At 38.8% G+C, this 19,263-nt stretch overlaps 1 protein-coding gene across 1 annotated transcript in view; it reads left to right on the top strand.

Annotated features, from left to right (window-relative positions):
* LOC114663759 (trichohyalin-like) overlaps positions 1–19,263 on the top strand; it is a 247,472-nt gene that overhangs the window by 31,641 nt on the left and 196,568 nt on the right. Inside the window, exons 4-5 of the mRNA XM_051935916.1 lie at positions 11,250–11,342; positions 18,667–18,807. Of these exons, the coding sequence (XP_051791876.1) occupies positions 11,250–11,342; positions 18,667–18,807 (234 nt within the window). The remainder of the gene's footprint in view (positions 1–11,249; positions 11,343–18,666; positions 18,808–19,263) is intronic.

Genomic DNA, 19,263 nt, shown 5'->3' with positions numbered 1-19,263 from the left:
ATATAGGCCTACGCGTGTCTGTAACTTGAAAACCAAGTGGCGGCCCATGATATTCTCATTACGGCAAAACATTATAATACTACATATAGCTTACTGCTCCGACTCTAGCGACATTTGTAAATACAGCGTACTAATTAACAAGAAACAGAATGTTTTTTGGCCACATTGCCGTCAGCTGTGTCATTATTTTCTCTTTCTGTTTTATATTCAATATATATTGGCGTGACGGCCCCTGGGATTTGGCGGCACTGTGCAGGTGCACAGTTTGCACATGCCTAAGGCCACCCCTGCTGCCCGCTGCTGCAGCCTAGCACTTCAGTTGTGACGCTGCGGCTCATTAACTTTGGTCAAGGCTCGTGGCTATACTAGCAGATGACGTTTCCGGTACCGTAATGCAATGGGAAAACGCGCTTTTGTAAGAAGGCAGAAGTAAGAAAGTCAATAAGTAACACCGAAGATGCAGAATGATTCAATCACAAACGATAGTAATCATTTTGTACAAGATCAGTGCTAACTAGGATCTGTCATGTGGGCCGCACAGATTTCTGTTGCGGGCCACATGCGGCCCGGGGGCCGCGTGTTTGACATGCCTGCTGTATATGGTCACTTTTAAGCCCCACTTCCACGTAACGAAGCAAGGAAGAAAATAATTTAAAAATGAACAGAACAAAATGGAACATTATATTAAAACATAACTGAAAGTAGCTAGCAGTAGCTAGATGATAAAAATGAATAGAATAATTACAGTGATGAGGGGTTGGTAGTGACTACTTCAGGGAGTAACAGCTGAGGAGGGTATTAATAAAGGGTTGGTAATTATTGAACAAAAAACCTTGTTCCTGGTTAAAAGATTAATTTGGTATTTTTCAGGTTGAAGTTATTTCGTAACAAAAATAGTATATATGCTATTGCTGAATGAAATTGTGGGCGGCACGGTGGCGCAGTGGGTAGTGCTGCTGCCTCGCAGTTGGGAGATCTGGGGACCTGGGTTTGCTTCCCGGGTCCTCCCTGCGTGGAGTTTGCATGTTCTCCCCGTGTCTGCGTGGGTTTCTTCCGGGCACTCCGGTTTCCTCCCACAGTCCAAAGACATGCAGGTTAGGTGGATTGGCGATTCTAAATTGGCCCTAGTGTGTGGGTGTGTTTGTGTGTGTCCTGTGGTGGGTTGGCACCCTGCCCAGGATTGGTTCCTGCCTTGTGCCCTGTGTTGGCTGGGATTGGCTCCAGCAGACCCCCGTGACCCTATGTTCGGATTCAGCGGGTTGGAAAATGGATGGATGGATGGATGAATGAAATTGTGTTCCAAAGTTAAGCATCTTCTATGAATTTAAAAAAGTATCTTGCCAATGGAGACTATTGGTGCTTAATTTACTGAATACGTCTGAGACAGTTGCCGAGTATTGATATGTGTCTTGCAATTACAAACATATTGTAAAGTACTTTATACGTGTAAGTTTTGAAAAAAAAAATACAAAAATTATGAGATTCTGCCATTTTAAAAGAAGACCAACTGTCAATCAATTCAATTCAATTTTATTTGTCATTCAGCAGAACATCCAAGATGTGCTGCAGAACAAAAATACGATGCACAAGACATTAATAAAAACACATAGTTAAAATCATTTACATTCAATTAAAAGTGCAGAAAAATTCTGATTAAAGATGCACAAAAATTCTGATTAGAGGTGCATAAAAATTTCTAATTAAAAGTGCATAAAAGTCTAAATTGAAAATACATAAAAAATACTGTGAACACCATCTCATCGTTTGTCTTCTTCCACAATAATCTTTTACCCAATGGAGCTGATTTCCTTTTGAAAGACCAAATCACAGTAAATTTTTCATGCCACTTGGTTGCTTTTGTTTTGAACTACTTCCATATTTATCTGAGTACTCACAAAAGAAAATAGGAAAAATATCCTTACCACAGCAAAAATTTTACCAGAAATATGCAATTAAAGGATTGTTTCCAGATCCCTTTTGTTGTGCATCGGAAACACATAAGGCATCTTTTCACCTCGAAGGAAGAAAGGAAGGAAGGAAGGAAGCCTTTATTGTCATTGTACAGTACAATGAAATTGTAAAAGCTACAACTGTAAACGTGGCAAGTACATCAAACAACAATGAACAAATAATATAAAAAGCAGGCATCCTATGACAAATAAATACAATACATAAATAAATAAAGGACAGGAAATTATTATAAACTAAAGTAATCATCATATGTACTAGAGGGGAAAAAAACAGTAACATTTTTATGAGTTCTTAAGATTTAAAATTTGGATTGCCCAAGGGTAAAAACTATCTGCAAATCTTTTTGTTTTACTTTTAATGCTCTTGTACTGCCTGCCAGAGGGCAGTAGTGTGAACAGTGAGTGGCTAGGATGGGAAGGGTCTTCAATGATTTTCCTGGCTCAGCAAAGGCATTGGGCACTGGATGGATGGCAGAGAGCAGCCAATGATTTTATCTACCATGGATTTACCCTCTGAATGGCTTTCCTGTCTGCTGCTGTACAGCCAGGATACCATGTTGAAAAATAGTATGCTGGAACACTCTCGATGGTTGAGTGGCAGAAGGTCAACAGCAGTTTTTCACTCATTTCCACTTTCTGGAGGAATCTCAGGAAATGCAGTTGCTGTTGGGACTTTTTGACCACCGCCAGATTGTTTGCTGTCCAGGACCCATCCTCAGAAATGTAAGTTACCAGGTCCCCATAGATATATGGAAGGGCTGGCTCTGCTCTGTGCCTCCTGAAGTCAATGACCATCTCTTTAGTTTTGCAGGAGTTGAGAGATTGTTCCTGGAGCACCACACTGACAGCCTCGTCCCTGTATACTGACTCATTCTCACTGATTATGAGACCTACCACTGTGGAGTCATCAGTGAACTTGATGATAATGTTGCTGGAGTAATTAGACGTACCATCATAAGTGTACAGGGCATAGAGAAGTGGGCTCAGTACACAGCCTTGAGGGGAGCCAGTACTAAGTGTGAGGGTGGAGGATCTGTGTGGGCAAATTCTAAAGGTTTGTGGGCGGTAAGTGAGGAAATCCTTTATCCAAGTGCAGAAGGAGGGGGAAAAGTTCAGGCTCTACAGCTTATCGATTAGTATGCTAGGGATGATCATATTAAACTGACCATTAGCATCCTTACTTAGGTCCTTGAGTGTTCCAGATGGAGGGCTGTACTGATGGCATCTTGCATGCATCTATCTGATCTATAAGCAAACTGGTTAGGGTCAAAGGTGGGAGGGAGACTGGTGCTGAGCTATAAATCTTTCAAACATTTCATGACTGATGAGGTCAACACAATCGGTCTGTAGTCATTAAGGGTATTGATGACTGACTTTTTAGGGACAGGGATGATAGTAGCCAACTTAAGTCGGGGAGATCAGTGGCCTGCATTTTCTTATATCGAAACTTATACAGTTACATCGTCCTCCATTGTAAAGCACCAGTTAGGGTGATATTTTTTTAAATTTATAGAAAATATTTAATTTTAAAACACAATTTTGTTTGTCAAATGCATATATACCATGTTTATAAAGAAATAACTTTGAGTTGAAAAATACTGAGCTTATCCTTTAAATGAATTTACTTTTTGTTTAGCGCACTTATTTAGGAAGGTTAGGATTACTCCAATTAAGGAAACTGAAATGTCAGGTTAATAATGTAGCAAAGGAATATTACATTAGTGTGCTCATAGAGCAGTGGCGCTCCATAAGGAAAAGCAAAATATGAAGTTTCACTTCACATACAGTTTTGCAAAGCTGACACTAAAATTTGTTCACAAGTGATTTCCCAGTTGCAAAATATGAAGCTTATTCACACTTCTGCGTTTACCTGTGTTCTTCTCTGCAGCTGTGTAAAGCATATATTCCATGCAACATCAGTTTAATCAATTCTATTTATGTCTCTCATTCACATCCCCACAGAGAAGTGCAGTACGTGTGAGGTGCTGCATGTTTTCCTTATGAAGATAAACTAAAGCATGCCACATTGCACATGACTGTTCTTTTCTCATAGGAAAACTCCTGGACACTGCCATGTTGTATACAGTATCTATTTCCAGTGGGCACCACCATCATTTTGTGTTTTTGTTGCTATGGCTATTGCTATTTTAGAGCTTTTGATCTCTATAATGTTATGTGCTTGCTAGACCTTGTGACAGCCATGGTAAAAAGGTGATGGTGCACATCTAACAGTGATCAGGTAGTGAGGTTTTGCTGGAAATGACTAGAGAATGCCTCAGTCCAGGTTTGACGTAAGAGCTACCGGCATGCCAAAAAGGCATCAGCTTATAGTAGTGGCTAAATCAAAAGCTTGTGGATAGAAGGAATTTGATGAGATCAAGGACAGTGACTTTGAAATGGCTACAAAGAGATTTTGACAAACCATTCAACAACTCAGGAAGGGCAGGTGGGATGTTGTCAAAACTGCTCTCAGCAAAAGTGGGGAAATGTTGGATATATTTGATGAGACGGAGGGGTGGAGAATTTTGAGAAACTCCTAAACCCAATGGACATACTCCAGTCAGAGAAGGCAGGGCCAGAAGCATTGGGTGGGTGTAGTATAGCAGGTCCATGACTTAACAATCAGGGTCCATTTTAATAAATAAAAAATTGATTGGTTGGCTCGCTCGCTCGCTCGATCTAGGTGGGTGTGTGTGCTCGTGAAGCTGCAGGAGGTTTATGAGGTAATTGGGTCGAGACACACATGTACATGAGGGTGTGGTCTGCCACAATTGCTTCATCTCTTTCCTGTGGTGCGCAACTGGGACGCTGTGCCCACTGAGCGGCAGCATGAAAAAAGAGACAAAGATCGAGAGAAGGAGAAAAAACGAGACAAGATGAAAGGAAGACCGATGGGGAGGATGGAGGTTAAAGAAAATTGAGGAGAGAGAGAGAGAAGCAGACAGGAAGACAGGAAAGTGCCATTGTAAGAGAGAGAGAGTGGAGGGAGCCAGAAAGAAGAACCCCTTCAGGGTAGTGTGCAGCCAATGCTCAAGGGCTGAAGAAATGATCTCTCCAGCTGAGCAGTTTTGAGAGCCGGAGTGATGCGGTGCTGAAAGGGGCGATGCCACATAAATCTGGGGAGGAAGTGGGGGTCAACAAGGCTCAGAATAAATGAACACCATTCCCTTTGGGGACCCGAGCCTTGGGTTTGGATTGGGAGCCCTGTTGCAGCCATGGAACGGCAGGTTTCTGGGCCCATACAAGGTCAGCTGTGTCTGTTAGTAGGGTGTCTCCACTGCTGCGAGGCTCCGTGTGACGAGATTCTAAAAGACAGTTTTCTGCCTGTGTTATTAACCTTGATTTTTAAAAGGGTTATTTTTGTTTGATTTTAACCTCCATCTTCGCTTCATTTTATTCAATTACTATTTTATTGAACTTTTTGCACTGCACTTTTGAACACTGTTTTTGACATGATTTGATTGTTTTAATAAAAGAACTAAAGCACTGTTTCACCTACCCCTTGCTAAATGTGTGTTGTGTCCTCATCCACTGGCTCATTCGTCGGGTACATTATCGGCGGTAGCAGGTTTAAGAGGCTCCCTGGAAAGATCCAACTGAGGTTGCTGAAGTGATTAGAAAGCTCCATAGTGGCAAGTCTGCAAAGGTGGATGAGTTAAAAACCAGAGATCTGAAAAAACTTTGCATATTATGGCAATATTTTTGAGTAGTGTGACACTTCAGTATCACATGGAATGCAGGGACAGTGCCTTGAGACTGGCAGGCTGAAAGGGTGGTCACCACTTATAAAGGAGCAGACTAAAGTGTACACAGTAGGTACCAAGGGGCCACACTCCTCATCCTCCAGGGGAAAGCCTATACTTCATAAAGATCATTCCATCTAATAAAAAGAAGTCCGATCTCAACTTTTCATCGTCTATACAGATGTAAACTCAGTACTTGTCAGGTGTAATCAACACAGCTCTTAAGCAAACAAAGGGCTGCTTGTCTGAACATAACAAATGTGTGTTAGAAGATTTAAATGTAATTTTGCACTCTGTTTAGTAAGCAAGATGTGCAGTACACATAAAGACATCGACTTGTTTTGTAAATTGGCATTTTTTTGCTAAGCTGATTTGTGAAGGTACAGCCTATCCTCGCAGCATTAAGCCCAAAGAAGGAATGAACTGCAGACATTACTGACCACACCTGCACACTGCTCATATCCATACTCATTCACACCAAGCTGATATACCGTAGAGCCACCAATTAGCCCTAAAACGCACATCACTGGGATATGAAAAGAACCAGAAGACCAAAGAAAGCCCATACTGACAAGGCAAATGTGAAAAACTCCATTGAGAAAGCATCTAGGACTGGAAACCGAATCTGTATCTCTTCAGCTTTAAGGTAGCCATGCTAATCACTCAGTTAATTTGCAATCCTATGTAAAGACTATAAAAATTATATTTTCAGCACCTTCTAAGTTTGATTATTTTCTGAAAACTAGGACAAAACATTAAGTTTATGCTACACATATGTATGCAGCTTTTTGTGCATTATTCCCTCTAAAATATGGCAAAGCAGTGTTTTTCTTGTAGCTGGATTCTAGCCATACTAGCTTTTTCAAGGGCTACTTTTAGATTAATAGAATTTTTAAAGATGGTTCATAAATTATTGAAATTTAATCCTGTTTATTTCTTGTCTTTGGGTGTGAGACAAGAATTTTCTTCCGGCTCCAGACTTGTATGAAGCTAGCTAGTTCTGAAGACTTGCCAATAGGGGATGAAGCAAACCCCACTTGGAAAAACCAGCAGAGCAGCGCAGAAGTTAAAATAACATTCTGTTCAACAGTTCATTATACTGTTTCTAGGGGTTTATCATAGGTATCTATTAATTATTGATGACTTGCTATTAGTCTGCTGCAGCCAAGGCTACAAGAGAAAAAAAGTACCTTTATTCTTCTTGACACTTTTTAGGTCACAGAAAAACACAAAGCTCAACATACAATTTCATGTGCTAATTTGCAAGAAATTGGAAAGTAAGATTTTTTTTCTGTAAAATAGGCTGCAATTTTTAGTTTCTGGGCATAACAGCTGAAACACATTTTTACGTCCAAATGGTAAGTGCAACCTTTCCTAACGTATCATTTTTGTTAGACGTTCTAAAAAAATAACTAATTGGACTGAAAGTGCCCTTAAAATCAACCATTTGTAAAAGGGATTTTTCTATATTTGGGGTCTGAGTAACACTTCCCTGAGCCTTGTTATACATAGTTGGGTATTTTCTGAGTGAGGTTAACATGTTCTTCTTATGTTCACACAGTTTCCTCACTCAAAGTCTCAAAACATGCACTTAGGTTGATTGGCAGATTTACAAGTATCAGTTTAAATTACAAGGGGGAGTCAAGCTAAAGTTAGAAAATGGAATGAACCTTAACAAAACTGATAATGTCATTTCTCCATGTAGTCTCCACTCTTCGCAATGCACTTGCGCCACCTTCCTGGAAGTGCCTGGATTCCAGTAGAATAAAAGGTTTTGTCTTGTCCTCGCAACCACTCTTGCATCGCTTTCTTCATGTCGTCATCTGTCTTGAATCGACGACCACCCAGATGATTTTTTAGCAATCCAAAAAGGTGGAAATCACACGTGCCAAATCTGGTGAATAAGGAGGATGTGGCAATACTTCAAACTTCAGTTTCTCCAGGCAAGTCTTGGTGTTCTTAGCAGTGTGTGGGCAGGCAGGTATTGTCTTGCAGCAAAAGGAGTCCTTGAGACAACAGTCCCCGCCATGTGGATTGAATAGCAGGCTTCACATTGTGTCTCCAGAAAGTCACAGTAACTTGCACTAATAACTTTAGTACCCCTCGGCATGTCATGTTTGACAATAACTCGGGTGCAAGAGTGGTTGCGAGGACAACACAAAACCTTTTATTCTGCTGGAATCCAGGCACGTCCAGGCATGTGGCACAACTGAATTAAGAAGGGTGGAGACTACATGGAGAAATGACTTTATCAGTTTTGTTAATGTTCGTTCCATTTTCTAACTTTAGCTTGACTCCCCCTCGTACATCACTTTAGCCCCTGGACCAAATTAACAAATGAGCTAATCAAAATGCCTTTCTAAGTCACAGACTGGTGGCTCTGAGGCTAGGAATTTGCACTGGCAATCAGAAAGGTTGCCGGTTCAAATCCTGTAAACGCCAAAAAGTGACTCTACTTCATTGGGCCCTTGAGCAAGGCCGTTAACCTGCAATTGCTCTGTCCTGGGTATGACGTTAATTTGCATCCAGCCCTGCATGTAGGCCCTCCAACCTGCAAGGAATACTTGGTGGTTGGTGGCAGAATTGGCACTCCAGCCACCATAAAAAACCTCACACTGGTTCCTTTCCATCTGAACTAGTGTGGTGCTGAGGTGTCACCTGTTGCATGGCTGCACTCGGGTCCTAATATTGGATCCTGAGTTGGTTTGTCATGTGGTGGGTGCGGCAACACGCTGTATTAGCACGTGCTACTAACCCCTCTCTTTATCACAAACATTTATATATATATATATATATATATATATATATATATATATATATATATATATATATATATATATATATATATGTATATATGTATATGTGCTGTGAAGACGTGTTTGCCTCCCTTTCCTATTTCCTTTGTTACTGCAAGTTGCTTGCACTTTATATTTTCAAGTTTTCAACAAAAAAAAAACTTTTTAGATAAAAAGCACCTGACTGAAATATAGCACATTCATTTTTAGTTATTTAATCTATGTAACAAACACCAAATGGTTGTGTGTGATAAAGTCATTTCCCCTAATAATATTAACCCAATTAAAATCAACAATAGAGTCAGGTAGATGAATACAAGACTTGATTTCAACCATCTCTGTTCAATTTAATCCTGAATTATTGGGAACCTTACTATCAGAGTATTTTCATTTTCTATATATATTTATTCAAAGCAACCTACAACAGAAGTCAATGTATTTGAGTAAATCTCAGTCTGGGGGACTGTTCACAAACATGTGTTACAGGACAAGGTTACAAAACTGATCATCACAAGTGAGGTGCTCAAAACGAAATGCAATTTAGTTGCACTTTCTTAGTTACAAGAACCAATTAAAGCCATTATCAGTTAAACAGAAATTCACTGAATAAGCGAATCTTTGCACACTTTTTAAAGACATTGAGGGAGTCAGGAGTTGCCATGGAGGTGGCCTGTTCATTCCACCAACTAGGAGTTACACACGTAGAATCTGAATTGAGATTTGATGCTATGCAGAGGAGAGGTGTCATGACCAGATGTCACAAACCAGCAGACCTGAGTGGTTCAGGAGGAGCATAGGGCCTCACAAGTGTTTCCGTATACATAGATGCTGAACCAAAGTTGCCAGCTCAAAGATTCAACAAGCACATAATGCCACAATCAAATGAAATTCTGAAAGAAACCAGACATCTAGGAGTTTGGAAAAGGTTACAAAACTATTGCTAAGACTCTAAAATTCCAACGCACCACAGTGGCAGACATTATATCCAAATATAAAACAATTGGAACAGTAGTTAATCTTCCTAAGACTGGCCAGCCTGCCCAAATTATTCCACGTATGCAGAGTTAAATCATCCAGTAAGTCACAAAGGATCTTGTAAATATCCAAGAAACTGCAGGCTTCTCCTACCTCAACAAATTTCATTGTTCAAAACTCCACAATTACAAAGACACTATGTAAAAATGGGCTTCTTCAGTAGGAAGGCAGGAACCACTGTTAATTAAGGAGAACAAATTATGTTCTCTTATTTGCCACCTGAATGGTCCTGTAGCCTTTTCAAAGGATGTTCTATGGACAGATAAAACAAAAATGGAAGTTTTAGGACAACGTAGGTCCTATTATATCTGGCATGAAGCAAACACGGTGATTCAGAATGATTAGATTAGATTAATTGTACTAATCTCCAAGTAGAAATTCAAAAAAATATAATTCCAACAGCCAAAAATGGTGGTGGTAGTGTAATGGTGTGGGAATGTTTTCCCACCACATGATCTGGATGATTTTTGAAGGAACAACTCTTCTGTATCAGAATGTCTGACCATCCATCAGTGTCCTGAAACTGAAGTTTAGTTGGGTCATGCAGCAAAATAATAATCCACAGCATAAAAGCAACTCTGCATCAGAACAGCTCAACAAAAGAAAGATTAAACGTTTTGAATTAGTCTAGTCAAAATCCAGGCCTAAACCCAACAAAGATGCTGTGGAAGGGCCTGAACCGAGCAGTCCATGCTTCAAAACTTACCAATATTTGTGAATTAAATTAATGATGAGGCATATTTTTCATGGCAGTGTACATGCAAACATTTTTAAACCTTCCTAATTTAATTTAGGCTCACAGGCAGTAGGAGTCTCTCCCAGCGTCATCATGAAGTAAGGAAACAGCTCTGGATATTCCATCACAGGACACACACCTACACTGGGACAAACTTAGAGATGGCGGATAACCTAAAATCCACATTTGTGGTAATGTGGAACAAAAACCAGAGCACTTGAAATAAAACCTAGACACATTCAAAGTACTCACAGATTATAACCAGGTATGGGATTTGAACACAGGGTCCTTGAGGCAGTGGCATTAACTTGTGCATCACCATGCTGCCTTTAAAAGTATAAGACGTTGCATAAAGAATCTCAAACCTGCTTAATCCATTTCAGAGTCAGGGAGCAAAGCTTAGCACTAACATCATGAGGCACAAGGCAGGAACACGACCTGAATAGCATGGCAGTTTAGCAGGGGGCCGATACTCACAGTGATATTCACAACGGTTTAATTTAGAATCACCAATGAACCTATAACATTTGAGATGTGGAGGATAAACTGTAAAGCTACTCAAACAGGGGAAGAACATGCAAACTCTGTACAGATAGCAGCAAGGCCCTGGATTCTAACAAAGGATGATTTATCAGTGAGACAGAAAAGTTAATCATTGTCCCCTTTCCAAGAAACATGCTTTTCAGTGAAAACAGACAATGATATAGACATGAACAGATATGAAACAGTCAATGGTACAGTTCTGTTTGTTATACTACTGTAAGCACTCCATTACAATGAGCATGAGTGCGATGAAACTCCTAAATGTACTGGTAGGTACATATGAGCCTGTTTAACAGTTAGCAACTTTCACTGCTGGTGCTCAAGCACTTATCTCACTCGACCTTCCACTCATATACATTTATAAATACATTTACAGTACATAGCCAGAAATCTAAATGTCTCACAGACTGTTCTGTTGTGTTTTCAGGAAGTAACCAGAAGTCCGTAGCATCATATGCACCCCAGAAGGAAAAATGGATTTCCCCAGGAGCCAAGCTAACCCAGGATGTTCAGAAAACAGGTACAAGAATTGCATCTTTCAGTTTTATGAGGTCAAGAAGGTATGAAGAAGGGCTCTAAGAGGGCAAGGACAGTTGTTACACAGAATAGGAGCTCTGGATATGCTATGTAATGGAAATAAGCGAGTCTATCCACTCCAACAATTAAATTATCTACTAGTTTTTAATTAAAAGTACCTCTTCTTTAGGAAGACAGAGTGCAACAAACTGCTGGTTAAGAGAGTGAAAGCATTAAAGAATGAAATAAATAAACACATGCAGCCTATTTGGATTAAAATCTGTATTACAAAATCTTGCTTATTGTATTGCCAAGATCCCCTGATAGTTGTTTCATTTCAAGTCTTGTCATCTTTACTAATCACACTAATAAGTCTTGCATGTTGTACAATAATCTATAAAAATAAAATCGTAATACCCTCTGTCTGTCTTTAGAATTTTCCAATACCATTTGATATTAATTATTTACTTAACATACTAAGGACACCCCTTACCATCAGATTGTGTCTTTTCTGTTTGTTTGTCAATCATGTAAAATGTCTGAATTGATTTTTATGTAATTTTGCATGAAGGTTGCTTTTGATCCTACTTAAAAGATATCCTTGTATGGCGTTTCAAAAAATTAATCAGGAAACGGGTTTGTAATGGAAAGGGAGGCAGCCTAAAATATCTAAGTCGATTGTAATACATTTTTCATGTGTAACAAAATCAACTTAAAATCCAGGCTAAATCCAGTGTTTCAAAAAATGTAATCAGGGAGGGTGATTGTAATTGGACTTAGGGGGCAATAAAATGTCATAGTTCATGAAATTTTACATGCATACTAGGGGATTTGCCCCCTGCTCACCAACCCCCCTGGCCTGCGTTATGCACCAGCCACTTTGTGTCTCTGCCCTCGCATTGTGAAGAGGGGGGCTGAACACACCCCAAGGAGACGCGGTCGCTCCTCCGAAACCCCCTCTTAAACAGTGATACAATTGGAAACAAATATATTTTTTTTACCTTCTCTTTGCTCGATCACCTGCTGGCTTCCTACTGCTGCTATGCTGTGTGATCTGCATCTCGTGCAGCGCTTCGATCATTTAAAAGCCTGTACAGCAGCTGTCCTACTCTTTGTCTTTTATTTCTGGCCCCGGGTGTGGTTAAATCTCTTGGCACAAAGTCTTTTCTCACGGGACGTGAGTTCTTGATATTTTTTAGTTTATAATTTAAAAACGGAATAAGAATCTGAAAATCTAACAATATCACATTAAAGTTCAATAAATTCTGAAAAGAATGATACTAAACAAATATATGTAGGTTTTAAAATAAGGCCAATTTAAAGCATGACAAAAAATGTGACGTAAAAATGTCACATAAAATTGTTGCACAAAATCGTTGCACTTTTAGGCTTAGGATTTTATATATAGAGAGTAGATTACTATTGATATAACCTAAAAAAAACCTAGACTTGTAAAGTTCCATCAAGAAATGCGATCATGTTTCTTGAAAAACCAAAACTGCATTATCCTGCCACCCCGGTTCACCCAATGGTAATGAATTTGGCATATTGTTTAGGTTTGGCCCTATTTACAGTGAAGGCTACATTCCGTGATAGTGATTCAATGGAAATGACGGTGGGGTGGTGTGATGAGGGACCAACACAAAAAATGTGCATCATTCAAAAACGGTTATGTCTTCTTTCACAAAAAATTGTATTTGCATTATTAGTGAAGCAATTTAAACTATGGTCTTCATGAAGTTGCAAGAATTTCATTGGAGAGTCATAACAGAAGGGCCAGCACCATAAAAACCATGCATTATTCCAAAACGGCTGAAGAGAAATTTTGCATGTACTGTATATTACAGTTAACTCCCCTTAACATACTGAGTTTATGGAGTTTCAAAAGTTTCATGAATAGGGGTTCAGTAGAGGGAAAAACACAAAGAACAAGCCCAGCTTGTGTTTGCCGATTCTAATATTCAACAAAACATCCCATTTTATTAATGCGGGAGAAATCACCTACTTGTATTTATGAAAGAGCAGTAAAGCAGGTAACAGAAAGAAGTAACGTTCATGGTTCCAACCCAGCAAGAATCTACAACAATTATGGAATGTAGTTATATCTGCAAAGGACAAATTCTTGACTCATGAGATCAGAGAAATCCAAAGTGAGGTGTTGTAGATGATGGATGGGATGGTCAGCAATAACAAACATTTTCTTACCGTAACTCCTTAACAAATATAACTGAGCAGTTCTGTAAATTTCAGTTAGTTATTAATATAGCAATGAAAAAAGAAATATCAAGCAAAATATGTAAAACTTTACTTTTAAATGCAGAGTAGATTTAAATCCAAATTCCAACTGCTCTGCCATAGGGCTCCATACTCTAATTTTAAAGGTGTGTTCCACAGGCAAATAAAAGCAAATTTCATTTGGTTAAAAGATATTTAAAAATAGGACCATCGTATGTAACAGTGCATCCACTCCAAAGCAGGCTAAGTGCCACCACAGACACTAGGAAAAGGAATCTAAATTGCTTTAAAACGCTGTTGTGCATTCCAAAAAAATAATAATAATTTGAGAAAAATATGCAAACCAATACTGGAAATATGGGCTCATAAAACCACAGGCTGCACACTGAGCTGAAAGAAAAATAAAATGAGCTGCCATCCTGCTACATGCCAGAATACTTTGGGCCACAATACCTTATATAGTGATGAAAGGTGCCATTTATAGACTTTCCTGAGCTGACAATGAGATGAGTGCAGTAGCTGGATTAGTTAGTCCTGAGGCATAAAGATATTACTAAACTAGTATTGTATGATAAACATACTCACCCCAACTGTAATTAAAAAAACAGGGTTATTTATCTGGTCAAACACCCAGATCTGACTGGTGTCCTAACAGATATTTAATATATGAGTTTAAACAGTCGAGCCAAATAAAATCAGTAAGCTGTTGTCCTGATTCCTTGCTGTACAGATGTTTGTTAATTTAAAAACTTTCAGTTTGTTTTAATGCAAAACAGCCAAAATTTGCGGTATTAAACTAAAAGCTGGACATTAACTTCAATGAAAGATCCAGTGTAAGACTTTTATCATACAGAATGATGAACGAAAGTAGCTTGGTCTTTGTGTTAATGACATTAAGAGTTTAATTTCTAATAAAAGAATAACAAATGTTATTTTACACGTAAAAAGTTGACGTATAAAGACTTCCTTCCATACGGTTCCTTCCAGGAGTCTGGATCTTTTTCACCATTTGCTATTTGCCAACATACAGTTCAACCAGGAATGGTTAAAGCTCTTACGGTGCACTAGGCAATTTAGTTACTAGATAGATAGATAGATAGATAGATAGATAGATAGATAGATAGATAGATAGATAGATAGATAGATAGATAGATAGATAGATAGATAGATAGATAGATAGATAGATAGATAGATAGATAGATAGATAGATAGATAGATAGATAGATACTTTATCAATCCCAAGGGGAAATTCACATACTCCAGCAGCAGCAAACTGTTACAAAAAACAATATTAAATTAAAGAGTAATAAAAATGCAGGTAAAAACAGACAATAACTTTGAATAATGTTAACGACAGTGCTCCTCAGGGTCTATAGCATGCTTGTATTATTAGACTTTGAGAACCAGGTAGTGTCCATAGCGTGCCTCTTGAGTTACAAAAATAAATTCTTGTGATTTTAATTTGCATAAATCAGATGTTTTTGTATGTTTTTGTTGTTTTTTTTCTATGCCAGGAATCTGATTCTGCTGCTGATTTTTTTTTAAATTAAACTTTGTTTTAATATTTTTTTAAATCATTTTCACTGCTATTTTGATTATTTACAGTATGTCTCCTGTCATTAGGACAGTGAACCACATTGTTAAGAACATTGTGACCTCCTTGTAATGATGAGACAAGTTAAACGGTCACCTTTCATGCCATTTTCTCAATTGCATTTGCGGATGGCAAAACTATTTTTAAAACATCCTTTTGACAATTCTAAAGCTTGTTTTCATTAGTTGTTTCTGGCTTAGACGTATGCTTAGTTTTTGACTATGATTCTTATCTCTTGTTTTGGCTTTGGTTGCGGTATTCATTGATCTCCCGGTTCAGACTTCTAGATTGCTTTTTTCCTGGTAACCATCATAAAATACTCCTCGCTAGCATAAGAATTTGTTATGGGATTGTACCTTGGCTTTTACATTCTCAGTTTCACCACAGAGTGGGATGGAAAACCACCTAATCAAATGAGAAAAAAAGATCTTTGGTGATATATACCATCAGTATTATCCTTTTTGGGAAAGGAATAGTCAGGACCATGCCCGCCTCCATCTTACATAGGGGCAACACAATGATGTGAAATGCAACTCCACATCAGATGATGTGCTTGGGCAAACAAAGGTGCTTCCATAAACAACACTGCTGTGACAAAATAAAAAAATAATCACAAAATGTTGGAGATAAAAAAAACAAAATGGCATTGCGGAAAAAAAGAAAATAATTATTGATTTCCTAGCTGTCTCCTTGCTCTTGCATATTAATTCCTCAATTATTGTTTTTTTTTAATTGAGTTATTTTGGCTTCCCCTGTCAAAAAGTAAATGGTAGATAGCATTGTAAGATGTGTTCTGAGATTTTTGTAGGTAAAGAAGACAGAAGTTTAGAGATAAGGTTGTTGTGCTCATTAATTGTGGCCTTGGAGAGTAGAGGTATGTTTCATGTTGATTAGCACATGCAAGTAAGAACTTTCCTGCACTCTTCACATATGACATTAATGAGCCTATAAATACAGGTGGAGGCTGACTCATGTGTCAAATGCTGTTTCTGTCATTGGCTTCACTGTTATTGCTCTTTACAATAGTGTATATGGTAGATTTGGGTCTGTGAAAATATCCATCCATCCATTTTCCAACCCACTGAATCTGAACACAGGGTCACAGGGGTCTGCTGGAGCCAATCCCAGCTAACACAGGGCACAAGGCAGGAACCAATCCCGGGCAGGGTGCCAACCCACCGCAGGACACACACAAACACACCCACACACCAAGCACACACTAGGGCCAATTTAGAATCGTCAATCCACCTAACCTGCATGTCTTTGGACTGTGGGAGGAAACCAGAGCGCCCGGAGGAAACCCACACAGACACGGAGAGAACATGCAAACTCCACGCAGGGAGGACCTGGGAAGCGAACCCGGGTCTCCTAACTGCGAGGCAGCAGCGCTACCACTGCGCCACCGTGCCGCCTGTGAAAATATGAATACATATAAGAGATGTATATATGGGGGCAAGGAGAAAGAAAATGTGATGAACACTATTTCATGTTGCCTCAGAATGGTTTTAATGAAACATAATTAAAAAAAAGAAAGTCTTATTGGAAATTAACAGAGGAGAACCTTTGTTGTATATACTTATTAAAATAACTGTGAGTATGTACTGTAATGTACAACCCCATGGTGTAATTGCTGTATTACTTATGAATCAATTTATTTTTCAAACCTGCTTTTTCTAATTCAAGGTCTCAAGATGGCAAAGTCTTTCCCAGTAGAATCTGACCCAAGTTACAAGTCTATTCCGAAAGGGACATCAATGCATCATAAGGCAAAATCACTCATATCGATGTACCTCTGTATGGTAGTACAGAAGGTTATATTTTATATTTATCTTTTGAGAAATGTTTGACTACAAAAATGAATTGGATATGAAGTAAAGTCAAACACCATGTAATCCACTGACTGAATTTATCAGCTACCTAACTCTTATTTTAAAGTTACAAATTCAGTTCACTCTCTTGCAACAAATCAACCATCCTTCCACCCTCAATACCCACTCTGGCCAGTTAAAAATCACAGAATTTAGAGCTTCTGTCAGCAGCACTGGGCACAAGACAAGAACCAACCTAAACTCATAATAGATAAAAAGCACACAGCAGGAATAATTACACCAAAATATTTGGAGAATGTCAAACTCTTGAGGGACTTTTTTCCCTTTAAAATAATAAAGAAACAATGTGCTCCACTTAGGCATTTCCACCGATAGGTTATAGATTTTAATTAATGTACTAATGTTAGTTGCATCCATCTGTACATTATTGTTTTTCCAAACCTGCATATTCCATTACAGCGTCATGAGAAGTGGGATGTTATCTTAGCAGCCCTGGGATTAAGATGGGAATCAACTGTAGATGTTGAGCCAGTCTATTTCAGTACCATGAAGTAAATATTTTAAAGTGCTGTAGATTGAAATGCTGTGGTGGGCTGGCACCCTGCCCGGCGTTCATTTCCTGCCTTGTGCCCTGTGTTGGCTGGGATTGGCTCCATCAGACCCCCGTGACCCTGTAGTTAGGATATAGCGGGTTGGATAATGGATGGATGGATAGATTGAAATGGGGACCTCGACAACACTAGACAGCCTAACTCGAATGCAGCCCACAGATGGCACATCATTCATTGGCAGGAGCTTTTTTTTTTAGTAAACCACATTAAAATCTTCACTTAATTTCTGTCAATTTTTGTGTGTAAGGAAAAATAATGTGATGGTGAGCACTGTAAGAGGATCTATGTTACGTATGTTTGATGAGTTGACAGTGATTGTACTGATTTGTCTGGATCTAAGTTTAATTAATGATGCTTGTTCTGTACGTTGTCATCATGTTTGTGTAGATTTCTTTTGGGACTCCACTCTCCTCCTAAAGCTCAAAGATATTCTTCTAGTTTGATAGGCAACTCTAACTGTGTCTGATGCATGCAAGTGTAGGAATGTGCATAAATGTGCCCTCAAGCAGTGGTTATAGCAAGCTTTGTAGTCAGCAAAATGATAGCAAAAGCTACAAAGCCATTCACTGACAATGCATTTATTAAAGCTAGTGCCTAAAATTGTGTGCCGCAATATAAAACGTGCTTAGTAATGTTAGCTTCTCTACTAGAAAGGAGGCAGGTTTAATATATGGAAATGCAACACAATGATACTGGAAGGAACAGCATACTCAATTAATACTCCATACCTACTGACAATGCACAAATACCATAATTTGATCGCAGTGTAAGTAGCATGGTGGCAAAATGACCACAGTCTGTAATTGCACATCATTGGCATTTGGACGGAAAGCAAGTATTCAAGAATATTAAAACTGGTAGGTAAAAGCTTAACACAGACTCTTACCAGATGGGACACTGTACCACCCAATATGAATCACCTTCAGCACATAACATTTATATGATATAACTGAATTCTGAACAACTTGCATATTTTTCTTATTACCAAACATAACATAAATTACATTTTTATTCATTGTGCATTTTTGTACCATGATCAATATTTTTTCTGTTCCCTAGGAGATGAAAGGGAGATTTCAGAACGAAAGGTGGATGTCATCACTTTGAGCCAACTAACAGATAAACTATTGACTGAGAGTTCTGAAAACAAAGGAGAAATCAGCACACAATCCATGGAGTTACTTAGCTTTAAAGATAAAGGTGAAGTCACATTACTTTGTATTAATACTGCTTAATGAAATGAGTCTAAACTAGTTCTTACAGAATATCGTGTCCACCAGGGGGTGTACCTGAACCCCAAACCCCCCTCACATCACTTCCAGGTTGTTTATTTTACACAGATACTTGCCATATGCTTCTCTTGCAATCAGGACTATACAGCCTAATATATATAATTTATTTCCTTTTCCTTATCTTTGCTTCTTTTCTTCTTCCTCTTATTTCATTGGTTTGCACTGCTTAGTCTTTGTCCACCAACTCTGACCGACCCCCTGAGTGAAGAGGTGTAGCTCCTTTTATGCCAGACAGGGGAGCACTTCCAGAGGTGTGATTTCCCACTGAGAATGTGCTTCTGGGTCAAGTGGACGACACTCTTGATAGGGACGCTTATTCTAAGCAGCACCACCCTGGCACCAAACAAAGCATCCTACAGGTTTG

The sequence above is a fragment of the Erpetoichthys calabaricus genome, chromosome 13 (assembly GCF_900747795.2).
Source record: "Erpetoichthys calabaricus chromosome 13, fErpCal1.3, whole genome shotgun sequence".
In the NCBI taxonomy this organism is placed as follows: domain Eukaryota; kingdom Metazoa; phylum Chordata; class Cladistia; order Polypteriformes; family Polypteridae; genus Erpetoichthys; species Erpetoichthys calabaricus.
The sequence above is the reverse complement of the archived record's forward strand: the minus strand, read 5'-3'. Positions and strand labels throughout refer to the sequence as shown.